At 57.4% G+C, this 20,922-nt stretch overlaps 1 protein-coding gene across 15 annotated transcripts in view; it reads left to right on the top strand.

Annotated features, from left to right (window-relative positions):
- Nucleotides 1-20,922, top strand: part of MAPT (microtubule-associated protein tau) — an 84,485-nt gene that overhangs the window by 28,847 nt on the left and 34,716 nt on the right. For all 15 annotated transcript variants that reach the window (XM_012726183.1, XM_012726181.1, XM_012726182.1 and 12 more), the window contains exons 2-3: nucleotides 15,203-15,361; nucleotides 18,693-18,779. In XM_012726183.1, the coding sequence (XP_012581637.1) occupies nucleotides 15,220-15,361; nucleotides 18,693-18,779 (229 nt within the window). In that variant the 5' untranslated portion in view covers nucleotides 15,203-15,219. The remainder of the gene's footprint in view (nucleotides 1-15,202; nucleotides 15,362-18,692; nucleotides 18,780-20,922) is intronic.

The raw sequence follows: 20,922 nt of genomic DNA, 5'->3' as shown, positions 1-20,922 counted from the left end.
CGGGTTAATAATTGGGGGGCAAAGGGAACAGAGCTGCTAAGCTAATTAGGCTGGACGGGAGTCAGCAGGGCCGGGAGGTGACGCCTGCGGCCACAGCCTGCCAGGAGCGGGGCTGGGGCCATGCGGTGTGGAACCGACTGAGGGGTCCTGTGTGTCTGCCCCTCCAGAGAGGCCTCACCACCCCCAGAGACGCTGTCACGCTGCCCCCTCCCTCTACCCCGCTTCCCGCCACCACCACCCCAGCCCCCCTGCAGACGGTGCTGGGCAGCCTTTTCTCAGGAGGACAAACTGGCCTGGCCTCTGGACAGCATGGTTACATAAGCTGCCGCTGCGCCTGGCCCAGGGATCACCCTGGAGAGGCAGGCGAGGTGGACACACCGCCAGGGTCAGCTTGCTGGGCCCCCCCGCCATCCCCCCCACACACACACACAGAGGCGGTGCAGGAGTTTGGACTCTGCAAGAATGAACAGCCCCAGAGCCAAACCTCCAGGGTGAGGCTTTCATCCTCTGTCCGATCTCAGGCCCCCCTGCCCTGCCCCTGCAATGGCCGGCTTTTGACTGGCTCCCAGCCCTCAGTCTCCCCGATCAGGGCCCTTCCAAAATGTCACCTCTCTTGACCGCGTCCCCCTCTGAGCAGCGAGGCCCTCAGTCGGGTGGTGACCCCCTCCGACCCAGAGGAAGGACTTTCACCCCTCCACGCCTGGCTTCATGGCTTCACTCAAGCTCACCTCTTCCCCAGAACCAGCCTCTTGACTCCCATCTCCTCTCATTGCTCCTTGCTGCTCACCAGTGCCCAGAGCCACAGCCTCAGGGGCAGCCAGTCTCGGTCCTGGCGTGCAGCCTGGGGCGGTGCTCATCTGTCTCCCCTCCCAGCCAGGCCCTGCGCTGGCCCGGGGCCTGGCTCCTGTGCCCTCACCCCGCCTGGGGCCCGCCGGGAGGCGCAGCCCAGCCTGGAGCTGACCCGGGCCTCTGCTGGGACACTGTCCGTGTCGTGTGAGCTTCATGTCTGTACCTCCCTGGCCAGACTGCCCCCTCCTCCTCCTGGGTCCCCAGGGGGGCTGCCTCCCCTCCTTCTGATGAGCCCGCTGCCCTGGCCCCTGAGTTCTCCCAGCTGCTCTGCCGGCTGCCCTGCTCTGGCTACTCGTTTCTGCCTGGCCCACTCTCCTGCCCAGGGGTCTCCTGGGGCCACCTCGGGCCTGGGGGCATATGTGCACAGGCCTGGGCACGGCGCGCACACAGCCCTCGTCACAGCATCAATAATGCGCTGTATGCACGGCAGGCTGCTATAAACTTTATTTATTGCTCAGCCGACATGTCTGAACGAGCCCCCAGCCCGCCTCCCGGCGCCGGGATTGGTGAGCTCCCACTCAGGCATCCTCTTCTCTCACTGTCTGTTAATAATAGATGCTTCCTGCAGCCCCAGCTTGGCAGCTTTGATTTGAAAGGGTCTTGACTAAAGAGGCTAATGGATGGGTCTGAATCTGCGCCTTTTAAGCACCCAGCGCTGCTCTTAATTAACCAGATCCTACCGCGCGGTGGAAAGGCCCTGGCCCAACTGCACCATTAACCACCCACATCAGGACCGCCCCAAAGCTGGCTCCCTTCCAGGCTAGTCCCAGGAGGTTCCTGAACGCCAGGGGCTGCCCTGGGCCCACCATCCCATCTCCCCCCACCTGGGAGAAGAGGCTTCTACCATCCCACCCACTGTTCACAGTGAAAGGGGAGCCCCCCCACCCCCACCCCCACAGAGCTCTGCCCTTTCCTACTCCACAGGTACCCAGCGTCAGGAGCCTGTTAGCTGGCCAGGGAGGGGGCAGGTCTCATTCCCCTCCACCCTCCGGCAAGAACACAGGACCTCTTTCTGGACGGGAAGGGCCAGAGCTTTGGGGAGAAGCCTCCTCCCACCTCCACCCACATCTCTACCCCCACGCCCTCGGACGCTGGTGGGTACTGACCTGGGAGGAGAGGGCTAGAGGGGATGTGGCCACCCTGGCACCACGGACAGGGCAGCGCTGTGGGCATGCGTAGAAAGGAAGGCTCCTCCCCGGAGCAGAAAGCACCAGAGACAAAACTGGTTCACACCAGGCTCCCCACTGCCCTGGCCCAGGCCAGGCACCACCCTAAGCACCGTCACCACCGGCCACGTGCAGCTGGGCACGACACCTGCCCCCAGCAGCTGTGCCATCCGGGTCCTCTCACCTCCATTCCTCAAACCGAGCTGTCATTTAAGTGCTGTCTCGTGACCAAGAGGATGACAGGAAACAAAGTTCTCGTTCCTGTTGGCACCCACAGGGGGCTTCTGCCAACTGTGGGGCCTTAACCCAGCACCAGTGTCTGGTCGTACGTCAGGAGGGTCGGAAGGCCAACAGGTGTCACTGGGCTGGAATCAAGGTGTGGGCAGTTTGCAATCTCGCTGAAGTGCCCAGGGGACAATCTGCTCTCCCGCCTGCCCCAGCCCCGAGACCCAAGTACCATCCCTGGCTCTGGGCCCCAACCGTCTTCTGCCTGCTCTGTCTTTCTCACAATCCTCTGCTCTGAGGCTGACTCTCCTCCCTCCCTCTGCTCCTGTCAGGACCCTGGTGACGTCTTCGGCCCACCTGGCTAATCAGGGTCAGCCGTCCTGCCTCAAGGTCAGCTGATTAGCGACCTTCGACCGCTTCCCCTTTGCCGTGTGAGATAATGCTGGAAGCTTCCTGGAACAGGACCTGGGTGTCTTTGTGAGACCCTTATCCTCTCTACCACGTTAAATGCATATGCGTGTTTTGATTGAACAGAGAACGGTTTTATAGTTAATTTTAAAAAACAAGATCTGGGAGAGGTGTGATAAATAGCTAAATTAAGATACAAATACTCTGAGTCATATTTGATAATATCCTTAGTCCCCTCGCACTTTTAAACCAGATTCTTCTAAATAAACACAGCTCCTCTGCATCTTGCCTAGAACAAAGCTTCAAATCACTGGCTTGAGGGCTTTGGGTTTCTTTGTCATTTTGATATTGCTGATAAATTGGCATTTCATGACTCCCTAGAAAATGTGGTCTGAACAGAAAGCCAAAGGAGCAAAAGAAGATGACAGTCATGACAGTCTCTTTAATGACAAACGGACTCTGTGCCTTCTCCTTCTCTGTACCTTCTCCGCTTGAAGCGCGGGTGGTGGGCCCTGAACTCAGCCAGGATGTGGCTCCCTCCTAAGCCCTGGGGACCTGCTCCTCAGGCAGGTGGGACCACACCCGGGACCCCTGGTTCCCCGGCCTGCGCTGGCCAGGCTTCCTCTCCACCCAAGGGGGCCCCGCTGAGCACGGCACAGCACTGGTCTCTCATTGTTCTTCTGCAGAGGGTCATGTCGCCAGTGATGTGTACTCGGCCCTAGTGAGCTCCCTCCCATGACTCTGTCCCAGGGTTGAGTTGGAGATGCCAAGAGAACAGAGGGTCATCCAAGACAGACATGACACTTGTCTGCCCCACCTGCTTCCTGTTCTTATGACAAAGGTATTTTCTTATTATTAAGATTTACTTATGCATGCATACAAGAACTGGGGTACAGGCCAGAGATGCAGGGGGTGAGAGGATTCGCCAGAGCAGGGAGCAGAGCAGGCGGATCCACTGAAATGCACTGCTGAGGGGAGCAGCGGGCGGGTCAGGAGAGGTCGGCCGCGCCATGTGTGTCAGCCCCTGGCCGGGCATCTATGGACTCTTGCTGGGAGCTCTCCTCCCCGGCCCCCACACTCTGAGCCTTCGGAGCCCGGGTGGTAGACACCGCCTGGCCACCGAGTCCTGCCTTTCCATCCCTCTCTGCTCTCTGCTTAAAGACGAACATTCAGGGTCTCCTAGCCTGCCCCTCCAGCGTGCAGTGTTGTGTTTATGGTCCACGCAGAATCTCGCTGATGCTGTTTCTGAGGTCTCTGTCAGGCTCATTCTTCCTGCCGTGACTGTCTCTGGACATAGGTGCTGTTCAGGCCTTTCTGCTAGAAAACGGGGGTTTTGTGACAGGGTCTGCCAGGCTCCAGCTGGAGATCACCTTGTCAAGCATAATTATTTTATTTGAGTGAGGGGGCGGGTGAGGAGGGTGCTCCCCATTGGGTCCTATTTGCATTTGCTGCTTCTGACTTCAATGTGAAGTCCTATAGAGAGCTACTGAAGGTTTTTGCTAACCTCAGTAGACGCAGCAGAACTGCCTGGCTGCCCCTTTATCTAAAGAGCCTTTATTTTTATATTCTGACATGGCCCCAGGCCTTCCTGAGGACATGGCATTTGGAAAGTTAGGTGTTCTGGGGTGCGTGAGGCTATAACGCTCTGTGCTGTTCTTCACATCTCTGCGTTTCCAAATTCCTTTGGAACAGGGTGGACATAAAATCCACATGCAGTCTCAGGTCTCTGCAGGGCTTCGAACGTCACCCCCACTGCGTCTCAGGACTCGGGGGCAGGCAGAGGCCGCGGCTGGGAGAGGCCTCTGTGCCACAAGCTGCAGGCTGCTCCCCGGCCACCAGCAAGCCCCGTCCTGTGGCCCTTCAGTTCTTTCCTGCATGCTCCCCTTTCTCATCCAACGACGGCCCTGCCAGTGCTTCTGCCAGTAAGAAAGAATCCCTAAGCACACCCGTGTGCCTTGGCCACCTGTCCCATCAGCCTCCCCAGGGGCTGCAAGCCCCTGGGATCTGTGTGACCAGCCCTGCTTGTAAATGGCCTGCGCACCAAGGTGTTTTGCTTTTTATCAGATTATGAATAACACATAATGATAAAATGAATCAAAACATAACTGGAGCCACTCACCAGAAAACCTTGATCCCACTTCCTCTCCTGAGAAAATTCTCTGCCCTGCAGATAGCCTAGGGCTTTTTGCCTCCATGCCTAATTAAGCATTTTTTTCCCCTAGTTTGTTTATAAAATCCCGCACTTGTCTAAGACCCTTCTGTCCTCTTGGTGTGTCCCTCTCCCCATCCCTCTCACAAAGCTCGGCCTCACCCAGGGTGCCCTGGGACATGCTTTTGGCCCTGTCACCAGGCATCACGGGACCAGGATGACCTCACCGGGGCACCATCTGCCCGGCCTGGCTGGGGCTGTGGCGAGGGCCCAGGGGGACCGTGTGTCACTGGACCCAGAGTGGGTGGGGCTCTGGGCCCTGAGGAGCGGTTTAGTCTGAAAATACTAACAGGAGCCAGAAAAGTTTCCTAAAGTAAGGGGGTGAGGGGGTGTGCCCGGTGCACCCACAGCTGTGCTCACACAGCATGTATCGGGGGCCAGCAGGGGCCCAAGCACCTGACACATCAACTCATTGGCTCCCCACATTTTATGGACAAGCCCACAGCTGCCCTGAGAGGTTGACAGATGCCTGCAGGGTCACTGGGCTAGTAAGTAGCAGCTCTGAGTGGCTCCCGGCAGCCTGGCTGGTGCTCGACACCCCCGGACTGTGCTGGGGCTCCTCTGGCCTGACGCCCCACGCAGAAGCATCTGGGCACCTGGTGGCGAGCCCAGTGCTCACAGACACCGTTTATTTTCTGTCCAAGACCACGCTGAGGGACATTACTGGGGCAACTGCTGATTAGCAGTGCGCCCGCCGCCCCCCGCCCCCCGTCTTCTCGAGTATGTCCTCACGCAAAAAATAGATATGAAAATGCCTTCAAAGCTACCACCGTCCCTTCCTAGTTCTCCTCTTCAAGACCACCGTTTCCACCTAATGGAAGGTCACAGCCCAGAGCGTTTCTGGTTGTCTCCGGCCTTCCAGACTCCCCTCCCGCACCGCCCCGCAGCCCGCTGACCGCCTCCAGAAACCTGCACGTCCCCTGGGCTTGCCTGTTGCTCTGCTGCCAGTGCCGGAGGGCAGGGCACCAGGGACTGGCCAGCTCCTCTCCGCGTCTGCCCTGCTCCCCCATCCCGAGGAGACCCCAGTAGCCGACAGGCTCGTGTCTCCAAAGGCTGGCCCAGTGTCTCTCAGCTCTTCCTGCCATCCCCCCTCCTCCAGGACAGAGAGGCACAGCCCCCGGGGGTCCCAATTTTGTCCCTTTAGGTTAAGTCTCCTCTGCCTCAAGCTCGAGCATGTCCTGCGTGCGCGTAACTCAGGTGTCCTGGCAACAGTGACGTGTGTCTAGTCTCCGAAGCGCTGTCACTCTCATGCACTTCCGCGTGGTCCTCACACCACCTGCCATTCGGGTTCAGAGAGGGCAAGTGGCTGCCGCAGCATCCACCCCCCAGGGACTGGTCCCCTCTTAGCCACGAGTCCAGGCGTGGGGTCCACGCCCTGCCACCCAAATCCACGGAGAGATCTGACTGGTGGCCGTGGGGTGGCCTCAGGGTATCCGGAGCCAGTGCCTGCCCCTCGCAGACCAAGGCGAAGGACTCCAGGAGCCCGGCTATTCGTTCAGCAAACAAGCCTGGACTGGGCGCATTCCATAAAGGAGTTGGGGGTTCGGTAGCCTCTCGGTGCTCCCATGGGGAAGACACAAACGTGGCATCTCCAGATCAGGAGGCCCTGCTTCATGGGAGACCCTCCGGGCTCAGCCTGGCCAGATGGGGGGGAAGTGGGGGTGGCCCCCGCCCCTGGGTGAGGACTAGGCTGTGCAGCGTGGTGGCCCAAGTGCAACCCGTCAGTCCCGGGAATGGCTAACGGTGAAGCAGGTGCTCCCCAGAACCCATAGTGCACTTGGCAAGCGGCCGCGGCCGCCCGAGAGGCCCCCAGCGCCCAAGGCGCTCCTGAGCAGGAGTCTGGCGACAAGGCGGACATTTCATCATCAGATACGGCTGGTCCTCTCGGCGTGACATCATCCCACCCGCTTCCTCTCCTGGCCACTTCCCATTCTAAGCTGAGCTGTCCAGCAAACCACCGCGTCCGTCTCAGAGGAATAAAGTGGTGACCGTGACCGGAGACGGGCGGCCCCGGGCAGGGACTCAGCCGCCTCTGCGGCCGTCGGGGTGGCGGGACAGCCTCGGGGGAGCGGACGGACGACCAATGGCCAACCCAAGGGGACTCAAGGGAGACTAATTCTGAACCCGAATTTGTCACCGGCACTATTTGGCTGTGCCAGCTGTTGACAAAGGAGGTGAGACTGCAAACCAGAAACTTTTAGCTTCAAACCAGGATGGTCCTCTCGGACGTGACCTGGGGGACACAGGCAGGGACGCTCCCGCCGGCAGCCAGGACTCGCGCGCACCCGGCCGCCCGCCTCCTCCCCGAGCGAGCGGCCACCATTCATGCTTTCCTACAATTGTAGATTGTTCTCGTTGGATGGGGTCCCAGAACTATTCTCACAACATAAGTCTTTCCTCTCTGTGGCTTCTTTATCTTTTCTCCACTCCATTTGGCAGTTCTTCTCGAAATCTGGGCCTTTTGATGATTATTCAGATTTGGCTCTAGAACATTCTGTGGTACACTGTGATGGGACGGGATGGTGGCAGCCCAGAGCTGCTCTGAGGTTGGCCAGGCCGTCATCTCTCCAGCGGGGCTTACCTCCCCGCAGCGCCCCTCCCCCACAGCTGGCAGCCGGGGCCAGCTGTCCTGCAACATCAGGGTGGCCGGGAGCCAGCCCAGGCATGCTTATCTAAACCCTAGAGGCCCTCCCGGCCACCCCCACCCCCAGGTGCAGTGGCTCCCTGCTTCCTGAGTAGAGGGATTTCCTAATGGCCTCTGGCCAGAGGATACTTCACCCCTGCCCTTCCGCTTTTTACCTGATTAAAACGATTGGCCCATAAGCAATTAAATATGTATAAATACAAAGAGAAAGTTTTCAAGGAAACAAAAGCTTTCAGTCCGCAGAGCCTGGTTCTTCCTAAACCAGCCTCCACCATGGGTGACTTAATTTTCCCCAGCGGGGTTCACGAGTTCAGATTCTGGTGCCAAGTGCTTCTGGTGCTTTGAGCCCCAATCCATTACAGTGTCACTTGGGCAACTCACTCCACTGTTCTGTGCCTCAGTTTCCCCATCTGTAAAAGCAGGAATAATGAGCGGTGGTTTAACTGAGTGGACATGGGGCTTGGACCTGGCTCCTGTCATTGCCAGGAGCCCTGGGACCCCTCACTAAGGGACAAGAGCCTAGGGAAGAGGACGCAGGAGCCAAAAATAACCCTGGAGAGTGAAGGTCATTTTAAGGTTATTTTTGGATTCTAGATCTATCTCTAGTTGATCCTCAGCTATCTGAGACCCATTTAGGGTGTTTGTTTTTTCAGTAACAGCTGTATTGAGCTATGTCACATGCCAAAACTCGCACCCTTTTAACTCAAGCGCTTTAACCCCATTCACTGCGCTGGCCACAGTGACAGTCGCGCACCGCTACCACTAGCTAGTCCTAGCTTGGGTGTGTAGGTGAGGGGGCCTGGGGCGCGGCTTTCTGGGGGCGCCGCCGAGCTGGCGGTCATTCCGCTGAGTCACGGCTGCCCCGGCCTGTGGGCCCCAGCGAGAAGCCGGCGGCCGCGGTGCGGACACTGGACCCGGCGCGTGCTGCCCCCTAGCGAGGGCCGCGGCTCGCCGGAACCCGCCCGCGCGGCCCCCGCGCCTCCCCCGGGCTCGCCCGCGATGGAGAAGTGGGGTTCAGGCCCCGGAGCCTGGCGCTGACCCCGGCGCTGACCCCGCGAGCGGGCTTCCCCCTAGCCCCCCACTCTGGCTCCAGCCTGAAGCGCGCGCGATCTCCCGGCCCGGCCCGGAGGCGAGGGGGCTGCGGTTTTCCGCTCTTCAGGGAAGGCGCCGCTGGGACACAGTAGCAGAGAGGAGAGCAAGCTGCCCGCCAGCCCAGCACCCTGGCCGCTTGCCGGCCCTCTCTGAACCTGCGTCCTCACCCAAGAAAGCTACCCTGCACCCCCCGGGGCTTTCCAAGGCTTTACCCATTACCCTGAGTAAAAAGTAGGACTAGGAAGGTATTTGTGGGACGCTTCACCTCCTCCAGGTAGCGGCTACCCCAGGTCAGCTGAGAGGTGCAGACCCCTGGGAAATGAGCAGGAGCAGAGCCTGGGGCTTGATGTTAGGAACCCCAGGGAGCAACTAACTGACTTTTGCAAGCAGAGACTTCTGGGGGAGAGGGGAGCAGACAGAAGCTTTGGAGGGAAAGGGGTGTCATTGGAAGCGGCTCAGGTCCCAGGCCCCTTTACCTGCCCGGACCTGGCAGCCTCGCAGGGCTGTAGTGAGCCTGCAAGTGGACATGTAGGTGCCAGGAAGATGGCAGACGCGCCCCAGCAGAGAGCAGGTCTCTTGCCCATGCTTCTGAGCTCCCCTCTGGGCTGGCTGGGTGCCCTCTGGCCCCCCTTTGGACACCTCTGAGGGCAGGTCGGAATGATCAGATAACAAAGGTGCCCCTGCAGGTGAGCTGCAGAAGATTCCCAACTCTGCTAGACAAAAAGATCACCCCACCTTCACAGGGGAAGGCATGCTTCTTTGGGGGTGAACCAAGGGTCTTGCCTCCACGTCACTGGGCCCTGAGAGTCTGCACAGGAACCCACCTTGGCAAAATGAGGAAGAAGTCCAAGATGGCTGGGGATCCCACGGGCCCCTTCCCACCACCCCACCCTTACAACCGCCTCTTTCTCCCTCCACCTCAGTTTCACCATTTAAAAAGGTCCGTATTGTTTTCAAAAGACCCTGGATGGCTGTCAGTGGAGGAAGCCGTGTGATGAGCCCAGGCAGTGGCATCTCATCCAGGAAATGAATCTGGGCCACAAATCACCACGCAATCACCACGCGATGAACCATGGAAGCACCACTGAGTGCAAGAAAACAGCCACAGGGCCACGGTCATGTGATCCCAATTGAAATAAACCAAATGTTTAACTCCAGAGAAACAGAACCTGCAAGGTTGGCAGGAGGTGGAGGGTGAGGGGATATAGGCACAAGGTGCTTAAGGGGAGCAGGGTTTCTTTTTGTGGGAATGAAAATGCTTGGAACCAGGTAGAAATAATGGTTGTATCCCACGGTGAATTGTTCACTTTAAAACGGTTCGTTTTCTGTGCTGTGAGTTCTAACTCATTTTTTAAGACCCGGGGGCAGCCACTATGATTTGATTCACCCTCCCGCCCCCTAACTTGCCTGTGCCTCCCTCCCCCTTCACTCCGTCCCCTGTCTTCTCTGCTCCATCTCCCCCCCTCCACCTGCCCGCACTTTTCTGCGGGCCTCTCCCCACCGGAGGTGGCATTGGGGCAGAGGCGACCCCTCCCACCCCCTGCCCCAGGACAGACACCGAGCAACTCAGCAAGCCCTTCCCCCCACAGCCTGGCTCACCGGGTTCTCAGTGACACGGAAAGACTAGAATCAGCCAGTCCCCGTTTTCTCGGGTCAGGGGTAGCCCTCGTCCCTAAAAGGTGGCCCATGTTAGCTTCCTGGTTGAAGTCAAACTTTGTGGCTGCTAACACGCCCCTCTGCTCCCACCCCACGGTCTGTGAGTCACTGCTTGGGAAGACAGGGCAGGACAGCAGAGACCGCGACAGAGACGGGGGGTTGTCTGATTCGGAAGAATAAGCACAGAGCAGTCGCAGGAAAAAGCCCTGGTGTGTTTGTTTTCCTGCCCTCGTCTCGCTCAGATTACAGGGGTCGGTGGGGTGGTGACCGCGTCCAGTCTGGGTTGCGTCCCCACCTCGGGCCATGTTTATTTTTGTTTCTCAGTCTGCTGTCTGCTTGAAAGTTGTAGGGCTGAAAGTGCAACAGTGCCAGTTTTTCCAGAGAAACCCTCTTGCTCTCTCTCGGGAAGAAGACAAGGGGCTCAGATGCAGAGCGAGATGATAGGCCTCTGGCCAGGATCCCACCCAGGGCCTGGTTAGAGCCTCCTGCCCCCCTGTGCTGGGCCCCAAGACGGGTCAGAGGACACAGGCCTGTGGACCCACTTAGAATAAAATGTCCAACTGTTAAGAAAGTGTGTAGTCTCTGAATGACATTTTGGATGAAGGCTGATGGAAGGTGGGTCACACAGCTTCGGGTGTGAGCCCTGGACAGTGTCCCTTCCACACCTAGACCTGTGCCTAGCACAGGTCCAGTTTGTGGTCCATGGTGGAAGTTGAATGCCCATCAGGGCACAGACTTTGTACCTTGGCATTGCCTCTTACCAGTTGCATGACCCTGGGCAGGTTACTTCCCAGATTCCTCTTCTGTCACATGGGAATCATGATATCTATGGTGGTGATGGTGGTGCTTATAGTGATGATGGTAGTGGCGGTGATGGTGATGGTAATGATGGTGGTGGTTGTGGTGATGGTAGTAATGATGGTGGTTGTGGTTATAGTGATGGTGGTGGTTGTGATGGTGACGTTGATGACGGTGTTGGTGAAGATGATGATGGCAATGATGATGGTGGTGGTTACAGTGATGATGGTGGTGGTGATGGTTATGGTAGTGGTGGTGATGGCGATGATGTTGGTGATGGTTGTGGTGTGGTGGTGGTGGTGGTGACAGTGGTGATGGGGATGATGTTGGTAATCATGGTGGTAGTGATGGTGACGACGACACCTACCTCATGAGGGGTCAGTGACATAGCTGTGTGAGCCCCAAGTATGGACCCTGCCCTGGGGCTGCAGCAGAACTTGTGTCCAAGGACAGCCCCCTTTGGGTTCTTTTTCCTGCTTTTGTCAAGAGTAATTCAGGAACTCTCTTCACTTGGCCTATAGGTACCAAACATTAGCCAGTGGCGGGTCACCGACCATGTTGAAGAGACAGTGCCTGTGGGCATTTTGACCCACACGGTCCCTGACCGCAACAGCATCTGCTCCCCTGGGGTTGGTATTGACTCCCCGGGGGTGCCCCCGTGCATCCCAATTTTTGGCCCCTGAGCAAGTAGTTTATTTTGCATAGAGTAGTATTTTGCGTGTTTTGAAAATGACTTCATTTCTCCCGTGCTCCCTGTAATTGGGTTCAGCTTGCCATCTGTGTGTCTCAACATCTTCGTCCCGCAGGGGCACTGGGAGTGGTGGGGAGGAGGGGGAGGAATCACTAGAGCCTGGCCCGCGAGACCCACCACACTGTTCTCTGCTTCCTGGAGCTGAGGGAGCAGCCTGCCTGTGATGGGTATGTGTCGCCAGGTGCCAGAGCAAGAGGTACAGCTCCAGCCCCAGGGCTGGCCCTTAGTTCTCCTGCTGTGACATGGAACCCAGGAAGCCTCTAGAAGCAAGCTGAAGAAAATCAGCATCAAACGCAAAAATCCACAGTGAGGCCATCAGGGTGACCAAAATGCTAAGGCTTTACTTACAGGTTTTGTTTAAGAGCAAGAAGCAACATTGCAAAAGCTGAAAGCTGGAGTCTGCCAACTATGGCCCGTGGCCAAGGCTGGCCGTGTGCTGAGAATGGCTTTTGATAAAAACAAAAACAAGAGAAGAGTGAGATATCATGATCCACGAGAATCACAGGAAATTCAAATTTCGGTTGTAAGTCAAGTTTAATGAGTGCGGCTGCTTTCCCACCACCGCAGAGCTGAGGTCTCAGCGGAGACCAGAACCATGAGTCTGAAAGATTTAGCCTCTGGGCCCTCCCTGGTGGCGCATCGGGTTAAAGCACAGCGCTGAGAATCTAAAGCCGCTTCCGCATGAGTTCGATTCCCGCCTGCCCCGGAGGTGACCACATGGCGTGGCTGACCTCTCCTGACCCGCCCACTGCTCCCCTCAGCAGTGTACTTCGTCGATCTGCCTGTTCTGCTCCCCACTCTGTCTCTGGTGAAGCCTCTCACTGCCCCTGAGCCTCTGGCCTGTACCCCAGTTCTGTATGCACAAAAATATAACTTTAAAAAAAAAAAAAAAAAAGATTTAGCCTCTGGCCCTTTCCCTGAAGGGTCAGTTTTAAAAATCAATAAAACTTTAGAAGTGTCATGGAGGCCAAAGAAAACAGTCAAAACACATTTTCTGAGGTTAAGCGACCACCACTCAATGAAATGCAGTGGGGGGTGGGGGGGTGGCAGGAGCCTCATCAAAGGGAGCCCAGCCTTGGGGACTGACCACCTTCACCCCCACAGTGTTCCCTTTGGTGACCCCCTCTCATTCACTCTGCCAGCCATCCAGGCCCCCATCTTTAAGGTAACTCTGGGTTCTCTCCCTGACCCCAACCCAACTTTGTCAAGCTTGTATTTTTTTTAAGAATTATTTATTTATGCATACAGAACTGGGGTACAGGCCAGAGGTGCAGGGGCGGTGAGAGGACTCATCAGAGACAGAGTGGGGAGCAGAACAGGCAGATCGACAAAGTACACTGCTGAGGGGAACAGCAGACAGGTCAGGAGAGGTCTGCCTCGCCATGTGGTCACCTTCAGGGCAGGAATTGAACTCACGCTGAAGTGGCTGCTGCCAGGTTGCAGTGCTGAGCTCTAACCCACTGTGCCATCAGGGAGGACCCCAGAACCCACAATTTTAAGATATGCCAACTGGAAGCAAATTGACCTCAAAGGCTGAGAGAGAATAGAAGCCTCTGCCCTGTTCTCCTCAAGTGACACTGGAACTCTGGACTCTGCTGCCTTTCACAGACTCATTGAGAGAGAGATCCTCAATGATTGTATTGTATCTGTCTGATCAAGAGAAGCCTAGAAAATGCTTCTCTCCTTCAATAAATGTGTGTACATATGTGTTTGTTAGGCATGTTTATATATATCATAAATATAGAAATACATATATGGAATAAAACAATTAAATATATAGCAAATCAAAACTAGACAGCTGAGACTTTTATAGTGTGTGAAAAACCAAGACCAAAACTTACCATGCAAGATAACAGTGAGCTAATTCCTCACACCTATGAGAATGGCTATTACCCAAAAGACAAGAAGCAGCGTGTGTTGGAAAGGTTGTGCACAGGGGGACTTCCCCTACCTTGTCACTGAGGAGGGATTAATACGTCGGCATACACTGGAGGAACCAGTATGGAGATGCCTCAAGTACTCAAAAATAGAAATTCCAGGCCCTCCCTGGTGGCGCAACGGGTTAAAGTGAAGCACTATGAAGCTGGCCGTAACTGCTTCAGCACAAGTTCGATCCCCAACTAAGGAGCTGACCCACATGGCCCAGCAGACCTCTCCTGACCTGCCCGCTGCTCCCCTCAGCAGTGTACTTCGTCAGTCAGCCTGTCCTGCTCCCCACTCTGTCTCTGGTGAATCCTCTCAACCCCCTGCACCTCTGGCCTGTACCCAGTTCTGTATGCATAAATAAATAAAATTTTTTTTAAATTATAGAGGTTTGGTGACTTGTATGGAGATTCATTATATATGTTCATCTATGTGTATGTTTGTATGTTTAAATATATATGTAATTAGATACATATTTAATAACAATACACATGTAGTTAAATATATATTTAAATGCAAAACATAAAGCTATTTGTATATTTTAATCTTGGGAAATAGTGTGTGTGAGGTACACATGTATGCATAAAGAAAAGCTGGAAGAATAAATAAAACTTTCAAAGACTGAAAATGGCACAAGCTGAAGGACAGAAATGAGAGCCTCGGGAGCAGGCACTACCTGAGAGTAACAAAATACCGTAAAAAATAATGAGATACGCAGGCCATTTTAAAAAGCAAGATAGCAAAGCATAAGGTAGGAGACTCAAAATAGAGATAAAAATTTTAAATACTAGCATAATCCAAAGGTGTCTGAAGGAACCAGAGCAAAATGGCACATCCAAAATCCAGAAATTCAGTTACAAGTTACTTTTTTTTTTTTTTAATTTTAAAAATGAAATGCTTTTGATAAAGATGAGGACCAAGTACGATCCTTTAGTGGGTGCTGTTGAGCCAGAGCAGGTTCTCAAGGGGTGCTGGGCTGGGGTGCAACTGCTTTTCGGCCCCAGAGCCTCAGACCCCCAAGGGACCTTGTCCGGGACTTCTCAGCCCAGCCCTCAGCCCAGCCCTCTGAACAGCCGCCCGGGACCTCCAGGGACCCCCCACCGCACCCCTGGGGGACCCTCTGGGCCCCACCGCCTCTAAAATGCGAGATCAGATTCCAGCCCCTGGAGTTCATTTCACATGGAAGGAGAAAGCGCCCTGGGCCTAAGAACCGGCCTGGCCTCTGAGCCCGCCCCTGGTGTCCAGAACAGGCACCTGCGTGATGTGGGCAGATTCGAAGAGCAGGGACAGCTCAGTGCCCTGGGCCGGACCCCCGGCCCCGGGGTCCTGAGGGCCCAGGTGTTGGGGAGGCCGGCGGCGGTGGAGAGCCACCTGCCAGCACCCGGGGGTGGCACCTGCGTCTCGCTGCCTCCCTTCACCCCCACACCCTCAGATCCCACAGTCCTTCGCCCCAGCCTCATCCGCCATGCTTCCTTCCCCAGGTGGGCCTTGAACCAGGATGGCTGAGCCCCGCCAGGACTTCAATGCCGTGGAAGATCACGCTGGGATGTACGGGATGGGCGAGAGGAAAGATCTCCCCGCCCAGGGGGGCTACACCCTGCTGCAGGACCACGTAGGGGACGCCGACCACGGCCTCAAAGGTGAGCCTCGGGGACCACAGCCGCTTGCTTGGGAAAGGCTGGCAGGGAGATGCACCCCCAGGCTTGCGGGGAGTTTTAAACCCCTCGGTATTGCTAACTGGTCAGTAGAGGGAGGCCTCGCTCCCTGGAATGAGCGAGAATCCAGCTCTGGGAAGATGGAGCAACGGGAGTTTGTTTGCGGCTGAGAGCTGTGTGGCTAGGACGCGGGGGGCCGGCCGCCCCAACAACACAGGGCCTCTGTGAGCCTTTAGCCACACCTGGAACCCAAAGGCCAGCAGAGGGGTTTGGAATATCACTTCCCTCTTCCTCACAGGCCTGTGAGGGCTCTACTTGGCAAAAGCTGGTTATTCTGCAGTTCTACCTTGACAAGCCTCTTCAGCTTCTAAACATTCTGTGATAACAGGCTGTTGGTCAAAATGGCTGGGCCTCCCCTCTCCCCTCCCAAATGAATGTGTTCTATGACCCCCAACTTTCAGGGGACCCTGTGGACCACATAGAGCCCTCTCCCTGTCCACATGATGCCTCTCAGTGCCCTCTCCACCCTCCAGACCAATTTCTAAAGTGACGCATGGTCTACTTTTCTCTTTTAATCCTAAAGATAGTAAAGGCCTTTTGCAGAGTGGGGTGGGGAAATGGCTGGAAGGTGGAACCCCCTATGGGAAGTGGGCTCTCTGGGGTCCATGAATCCAGGAAGGTTCCCTGGAGGAGGCGGGTACCAGGAGGGCCCTGGTCTGGAAGCCAGAGGAGCCACCCTCCTCCCTTCAGGGTTTCGGGACTATTGGGGCTGGTTCTAGGGGCTGAGTTCTGTCTGTTCACTAAGCAGGGGGACTCGTAGGAGGCTGAGAGGCTTCAGAATTACAGATTGGGCTCCAGGTTGGGAGGAGGTGAAAGAAAGAGAGGCTTGAATCCCTGGCACCTCAGGCCACCCAGCCAGAAGCTCTGGGTGGGGGAAATGCCCGCTCCAGCCAAACCTGCCCCCAGACACCCCAGACACCCGACACCCCAGAGAGAAAAGTGCGTCTGAGCTGCCTGGGCCTAGTCTGGCTGCAGCCTTCTGCCCTGTGCCAGTTCAGCACAGAGGTGGCGCCTGGGAACTTTCTTCTTGGAGTCCTCGGGCTCTTCTGCTCTTCTCTCCCCACCCCAGTTAAGTGAGGTCCTCCAGGGCCTCTGCCACCCCCACCCCACCTGCCCTCACCAGCAGCTTGTGCCTGAGCACTGGAGACAGGGCCAGGTTTGGCCTGTTCCCCTGACCGAAGCCTGAGAGTTCCCTGCCAAGGACTCGCTGCATCTGCTGTGCAAGGCTCGGGGTACGGGCAATAAGACTCAGAGCCCCCTATTCCAAGGGAGCTGCCTCCCAGGACGAGTCCCCGGGCTGCTGCCCTCTGGTGTGCGGGCACCCCGCTGGCTTCCAGGGTGATGCTCATGGCCGCCCAGGGAGGCAGGTGCAACTTTGCCCGGGTTGGAGGTAACAGACATCTCTCTGAGCTCCTGGGCCCGTGCAGTGTGGCGAGATCAGAGCCGGGCTCTGCCCCAGGGCCGCTGCTTGGCCTCAACGCCTCAACCCTCCGGCCCTGGTAACTTCAGGAGGCCACCTGAGAATCCCCGCGTGCTAATCCTGCCCCAGTGAACTGTGTCAATGCAGACAACTGTGCTTCCGTAACCTAGTGTAAACTTAAGCTAAAAGTACAGGTTGTGTGCTGCAGTAAAGGTGTCAAGAACTGGGAAACGGTGTGGGGTCTACCCCCCGGTGCTTTTTACACATTTTTCTATAAATCAAAATTTATTCAGGAGTAAAAACTTCACTTTTTTTAATATGGGAGGGGAGCAATTTTTACCGCTCTTACATTTTGAAGGGGAAACTAAATTTAATTTGTAAAGTTAAGAACAAGTTTTCCAAGTTCTCTGTGTCTCAGGGCTGCATGTGGTGTGTTTGCTCAGACGGCTCCATGCACCTATGAAATGTGTTGGGAAGTTCTGTGCGAAATGGTGTAGGTGATACCTATCTATGGAGATTTTATCTAGATGTGGAGATTTTAGGCCACTGCCCTTCTTGTAAGTGCTGGGGAAAGAACACATTTGAGTCATTTGCTTCCCCCAACGAATATGCCTCCCTGGAAAGCAAGTGACACCTCAGAGGGTCTCGTCGTGGTCCTCATCACACTCATTCTCCTACAAAGGCGTTAGCGTGCCGCTGTTTCTCTGTGGGGAGTGAGGCACGTCACTTGGCAGGTGTCACTTTGCCAGCAGCCTTTGAGTTAAGTGACAGACTATTCTGAATAATGACAAAAGCCACATGTGAAATACCAGGACACAGAGTCTCTAAGCCGTGGCTGAGTCGACATGGCGCAGCCAGAGGGAGCCCCAGTGGGTGGAAGTGGTTGACTCGTCAAGGAACCACCCTCGTGAGTCAAAAGGTGTTAGAGGCTTAACTTGTACCTTCCAGACAAGACGTGCAGAAGATGCTTCCCCTCCTCCTCTCCCTCTCCAAGAACATGAACGAGGACCGTGCGGTGCTGGGCAGGCAGGCTGGCACAGGCCGGGTGGTGCAGGGGTGGGCAGGCGTGTAATGGCCTCATACCGGGCCCGGGCCGCGGGCTGCTGGCCCCGGCCAGCCTGCGTGGCCTCACCACGTGTTTGCCAGCTCTGCAGACTCCAGGGCCAGCAGCTGGAAGCTGGCATAGGACCCCTCCTCCGTCAGGGTGGGGTCCAGGACGGGGTGTCCAGGCTGGTGTTCAGGCACGGGAGTGGGGTGCTGATCGGGCAGTGCGTGTGAACACCTCCACTTCCTCCTGTCATCTTGGGGTTCCGGTGGGTGCCCGGGTCTGGACCCCGTCCGAAAGCCGATGCCAAGGCTGCCTCCACCGGCGGGAGTGCCCCACAGAGGACTCCCAGCTTCGGGCTGGGGAAGGACAGGTTTCGCGTAGGTAACTGGCTGACCCTCGAGGTAGCACTCGGGCTTGTCCGCGCGCTGGGAGACCATCTGGCTGGAGGGTTCCCGGGCTAACGCCTGGCCAGAGGCTCAGCTTTGTGTCTGCCGCCCACTTGTCTAGAGAAGAGGCCCCCCCGCCGCCAGCGAGCCCCACTAAATCTCCCCGGCTCTCTCCGCGCCACCGCCCGGCTCAGCTCTTTGCCTGGCGGCCCGGCACGGGGCCGGGGTGGCCGGGCGGGACTGGGGCTAGTCCCCGGTGGGTTCATCGTGCGACGCCGCTCTGCCCTCTGGGTCTGGATTCACAGTGGGTGACTTCAGCTGCGACCGGCACTGCAGCCAGGGTCCCCTGAGGTCGAAAAGGGCGAGGCCGCCATTCTGAGGGGCTCACTGTGTATGTTCCAGAATCTCCCCTGCAGACCCCCGCCGATGATGGATCTGCGGAGCCCGGCTCTGACACCTCTGATGCTAAGAGCACTCCGACAGCCGAAGGTGGGGCCCCCTCACTCATCGCTTCATCCACACAGCTCCCTCCATGCTTCCAGCCTGCGCTTAGCTCTGCTTGGAGCCCACTGCCACCCCTACCGGCTGCGCTGGCTGCTGCCTCTCCCTCTGGCTGGCACTTTGCAGGACGGGGCTCCGCCCTGGGCCGCCACGGAGCCCGGCCCTGCCTCCACGCCTGCTCATGCGTGCCAGCTGTGAGCACCTTCATTGCGCGTGTGCTTCAAGGGGAACACTGTCGAGGCCGGAATCTGTGGCAAAGCAGGGCCCAGACAGCGCCACAAGCCCTGCTCCGTGTGGGTTGTCCTCCCCGACGCTGCTTTCCTGGGCCCAGGTCCTGGGCAGCCTGAGGGAGGGGCAGGCCTGTGCGCGCTTCTGGGATCACACCTAAGGCTGGTCTCGGCGTCGTATCCTTTGTCTTGGGCCCTGGGCTTCGCCCGGGCCTCTGGGCCCGGGCCACGGTGTTGTCCAGCCCAACTTCTGACCTGTTCTCTGTAATTACCGTGAAACTCATGTACTTCCTGAAGTGTGTGCCTTAGTCCTGATTGGGACCCCCGCTCTCTTCCTTCCCATCTGTGCCAGTCAAGGCTGAGTTGAGCGACAGTAACGGAAATCCCAGCTAACTGTGGCAAGATGGGAGGAGGTTTATTTACCGTGCATAAGATGCTCGAGCCTGGGCAGCAGCATCCTGCTGTCCTCGGCTTCTTCTGTCTTTATCTTCAGCCACCCTCGTGGCTACAAAATGACTGCTGCCCTTCCGGGCATCACATCTGCCTCACAGTCAAATGCAAAGTCGCGAGAGGCCTCTGACACCAAACGTGTTCTCTTGTTAGCAAGACCCATGTCTCCACAAAGCCCCTCTGGCTACCTTCTACTTCATCTCATTGGCCAGAGCTGTAAGGCTGTAAGGGAAGCTAAGACATGAAGCGCTTTGCTTTTTAGTCTCTTTGGCAGGAGAGATCAAGAGAGAAGAGCATTTAGAGTGGCTCAGAGAGACCAGTGCACAGCATCTTCCCTAACTCCATCCTTTCCGAGGCGGCGCCGGACCCCCTCCTTCGGCCTCGCTCTTACTCTGGCTGCTGGGTGGCAGGGTGAGCGCCTGGCCCGGCGGCTGCCAGCCGCTAGTGTGTCAGCACAGCAGCCGCCAGGCTGGCGGGTGTGGCCCTCCCTCCCGGCGCTCTGCGCCACCCTCCTGCAGCCGGCCTTCCCAGACGTCTCCCACGGATCCCGTCGGGACAGTTTTGCAAGTTGTCTGCTGCCCCAAAAACGTCTTGGGCCCCTAGTGCCACATTCCACACGAGCGTCCCCAGTCACGGTGCTCAGGGCTCCATCAACACTGTTCTGGGTTCATCTTCCTGCCGCGCTCCAGTGGGCCCCAGGGGCTGCAGCTCACCCCAGGGGAAGGGGGCCCGGCTGGGGCTCGGCCGCGAGCCTGCACTGGGCGCAGAAGACACCGTGATTAAAAGCCTCCGTCTGAGGGAAATGACTCAGGCCTCAGAAGCGGAAGGCGGGCGGGCGGGCGCAGTCAGCTCCTCGTGCCCGCCGCGCGCCGGGAGTGCCGGGCTCTGCCCGGGCAGGGCTGTCAGTGCGGGAGTGCTCGCTCGGAGGCTGCGCCCGCTGCTCCTTCTGCACTTGGGCCTCTGCTCTGACGGCAGAGCTACCTGCAGGCCTGTGTCCAGCACCTGACTCTGGACAGGGCGGCCCGTCCACTGCCACCCAGGGACTCCCTGATGTGAACCCCGGGGTATGCACTCCGGGGGACAGGGTTAGAGCCGGGGGAGACCACAGCAGTCCTGTGAGGAGGAGGAGGAGACTCAGGACAAAGCGCTCGCCCAAGCCAGGCGCGGTCCCCAGAGCCAGAGCCCCGTGGCCGCGACCGTCCCGTTCTCTCCTGGGCTGCCTCGCAGCGCGAAACGTCTCTCAACCCGCATCTGCTGTGCGACGCACCTTCCTTAAAACCCCGGGGCCATACCCGGCGCCCTGTGTGGCTCTGTTCCCGTGGGCTGTCCCACGGCAGACGGCTGGGTGTCTCCTGAGCCCGGGCCCTCGAGCAGACGCCGAATGGCTTCCTGGGAGCTGTCCGGCGGGCGCCCAGCTCTGGGCCCTGCTTTGTTGTATTGCTTTTTTTTTTTTT

This window comes from Condylura cristata, unplaced genomic scaffold (assembly GCF_000260355.1).
Source record: "Condylura cristata isolate star-nosed mole 26May11 unplaced genomic scaffold, ConCri1.0 scaffold00017, whole genome shotgun sequence".
NCBI lineage: Eukaryota > Metazoa > Chordata > Mammalia > Eulipotyphla > Talpidae > Condylura > Condylura cristata.
The sequence above is the reverse complement of the archived record's forward strand: the minus strand, read 5'-3'. Positions and strand labels throughout refer to the sequence as shown.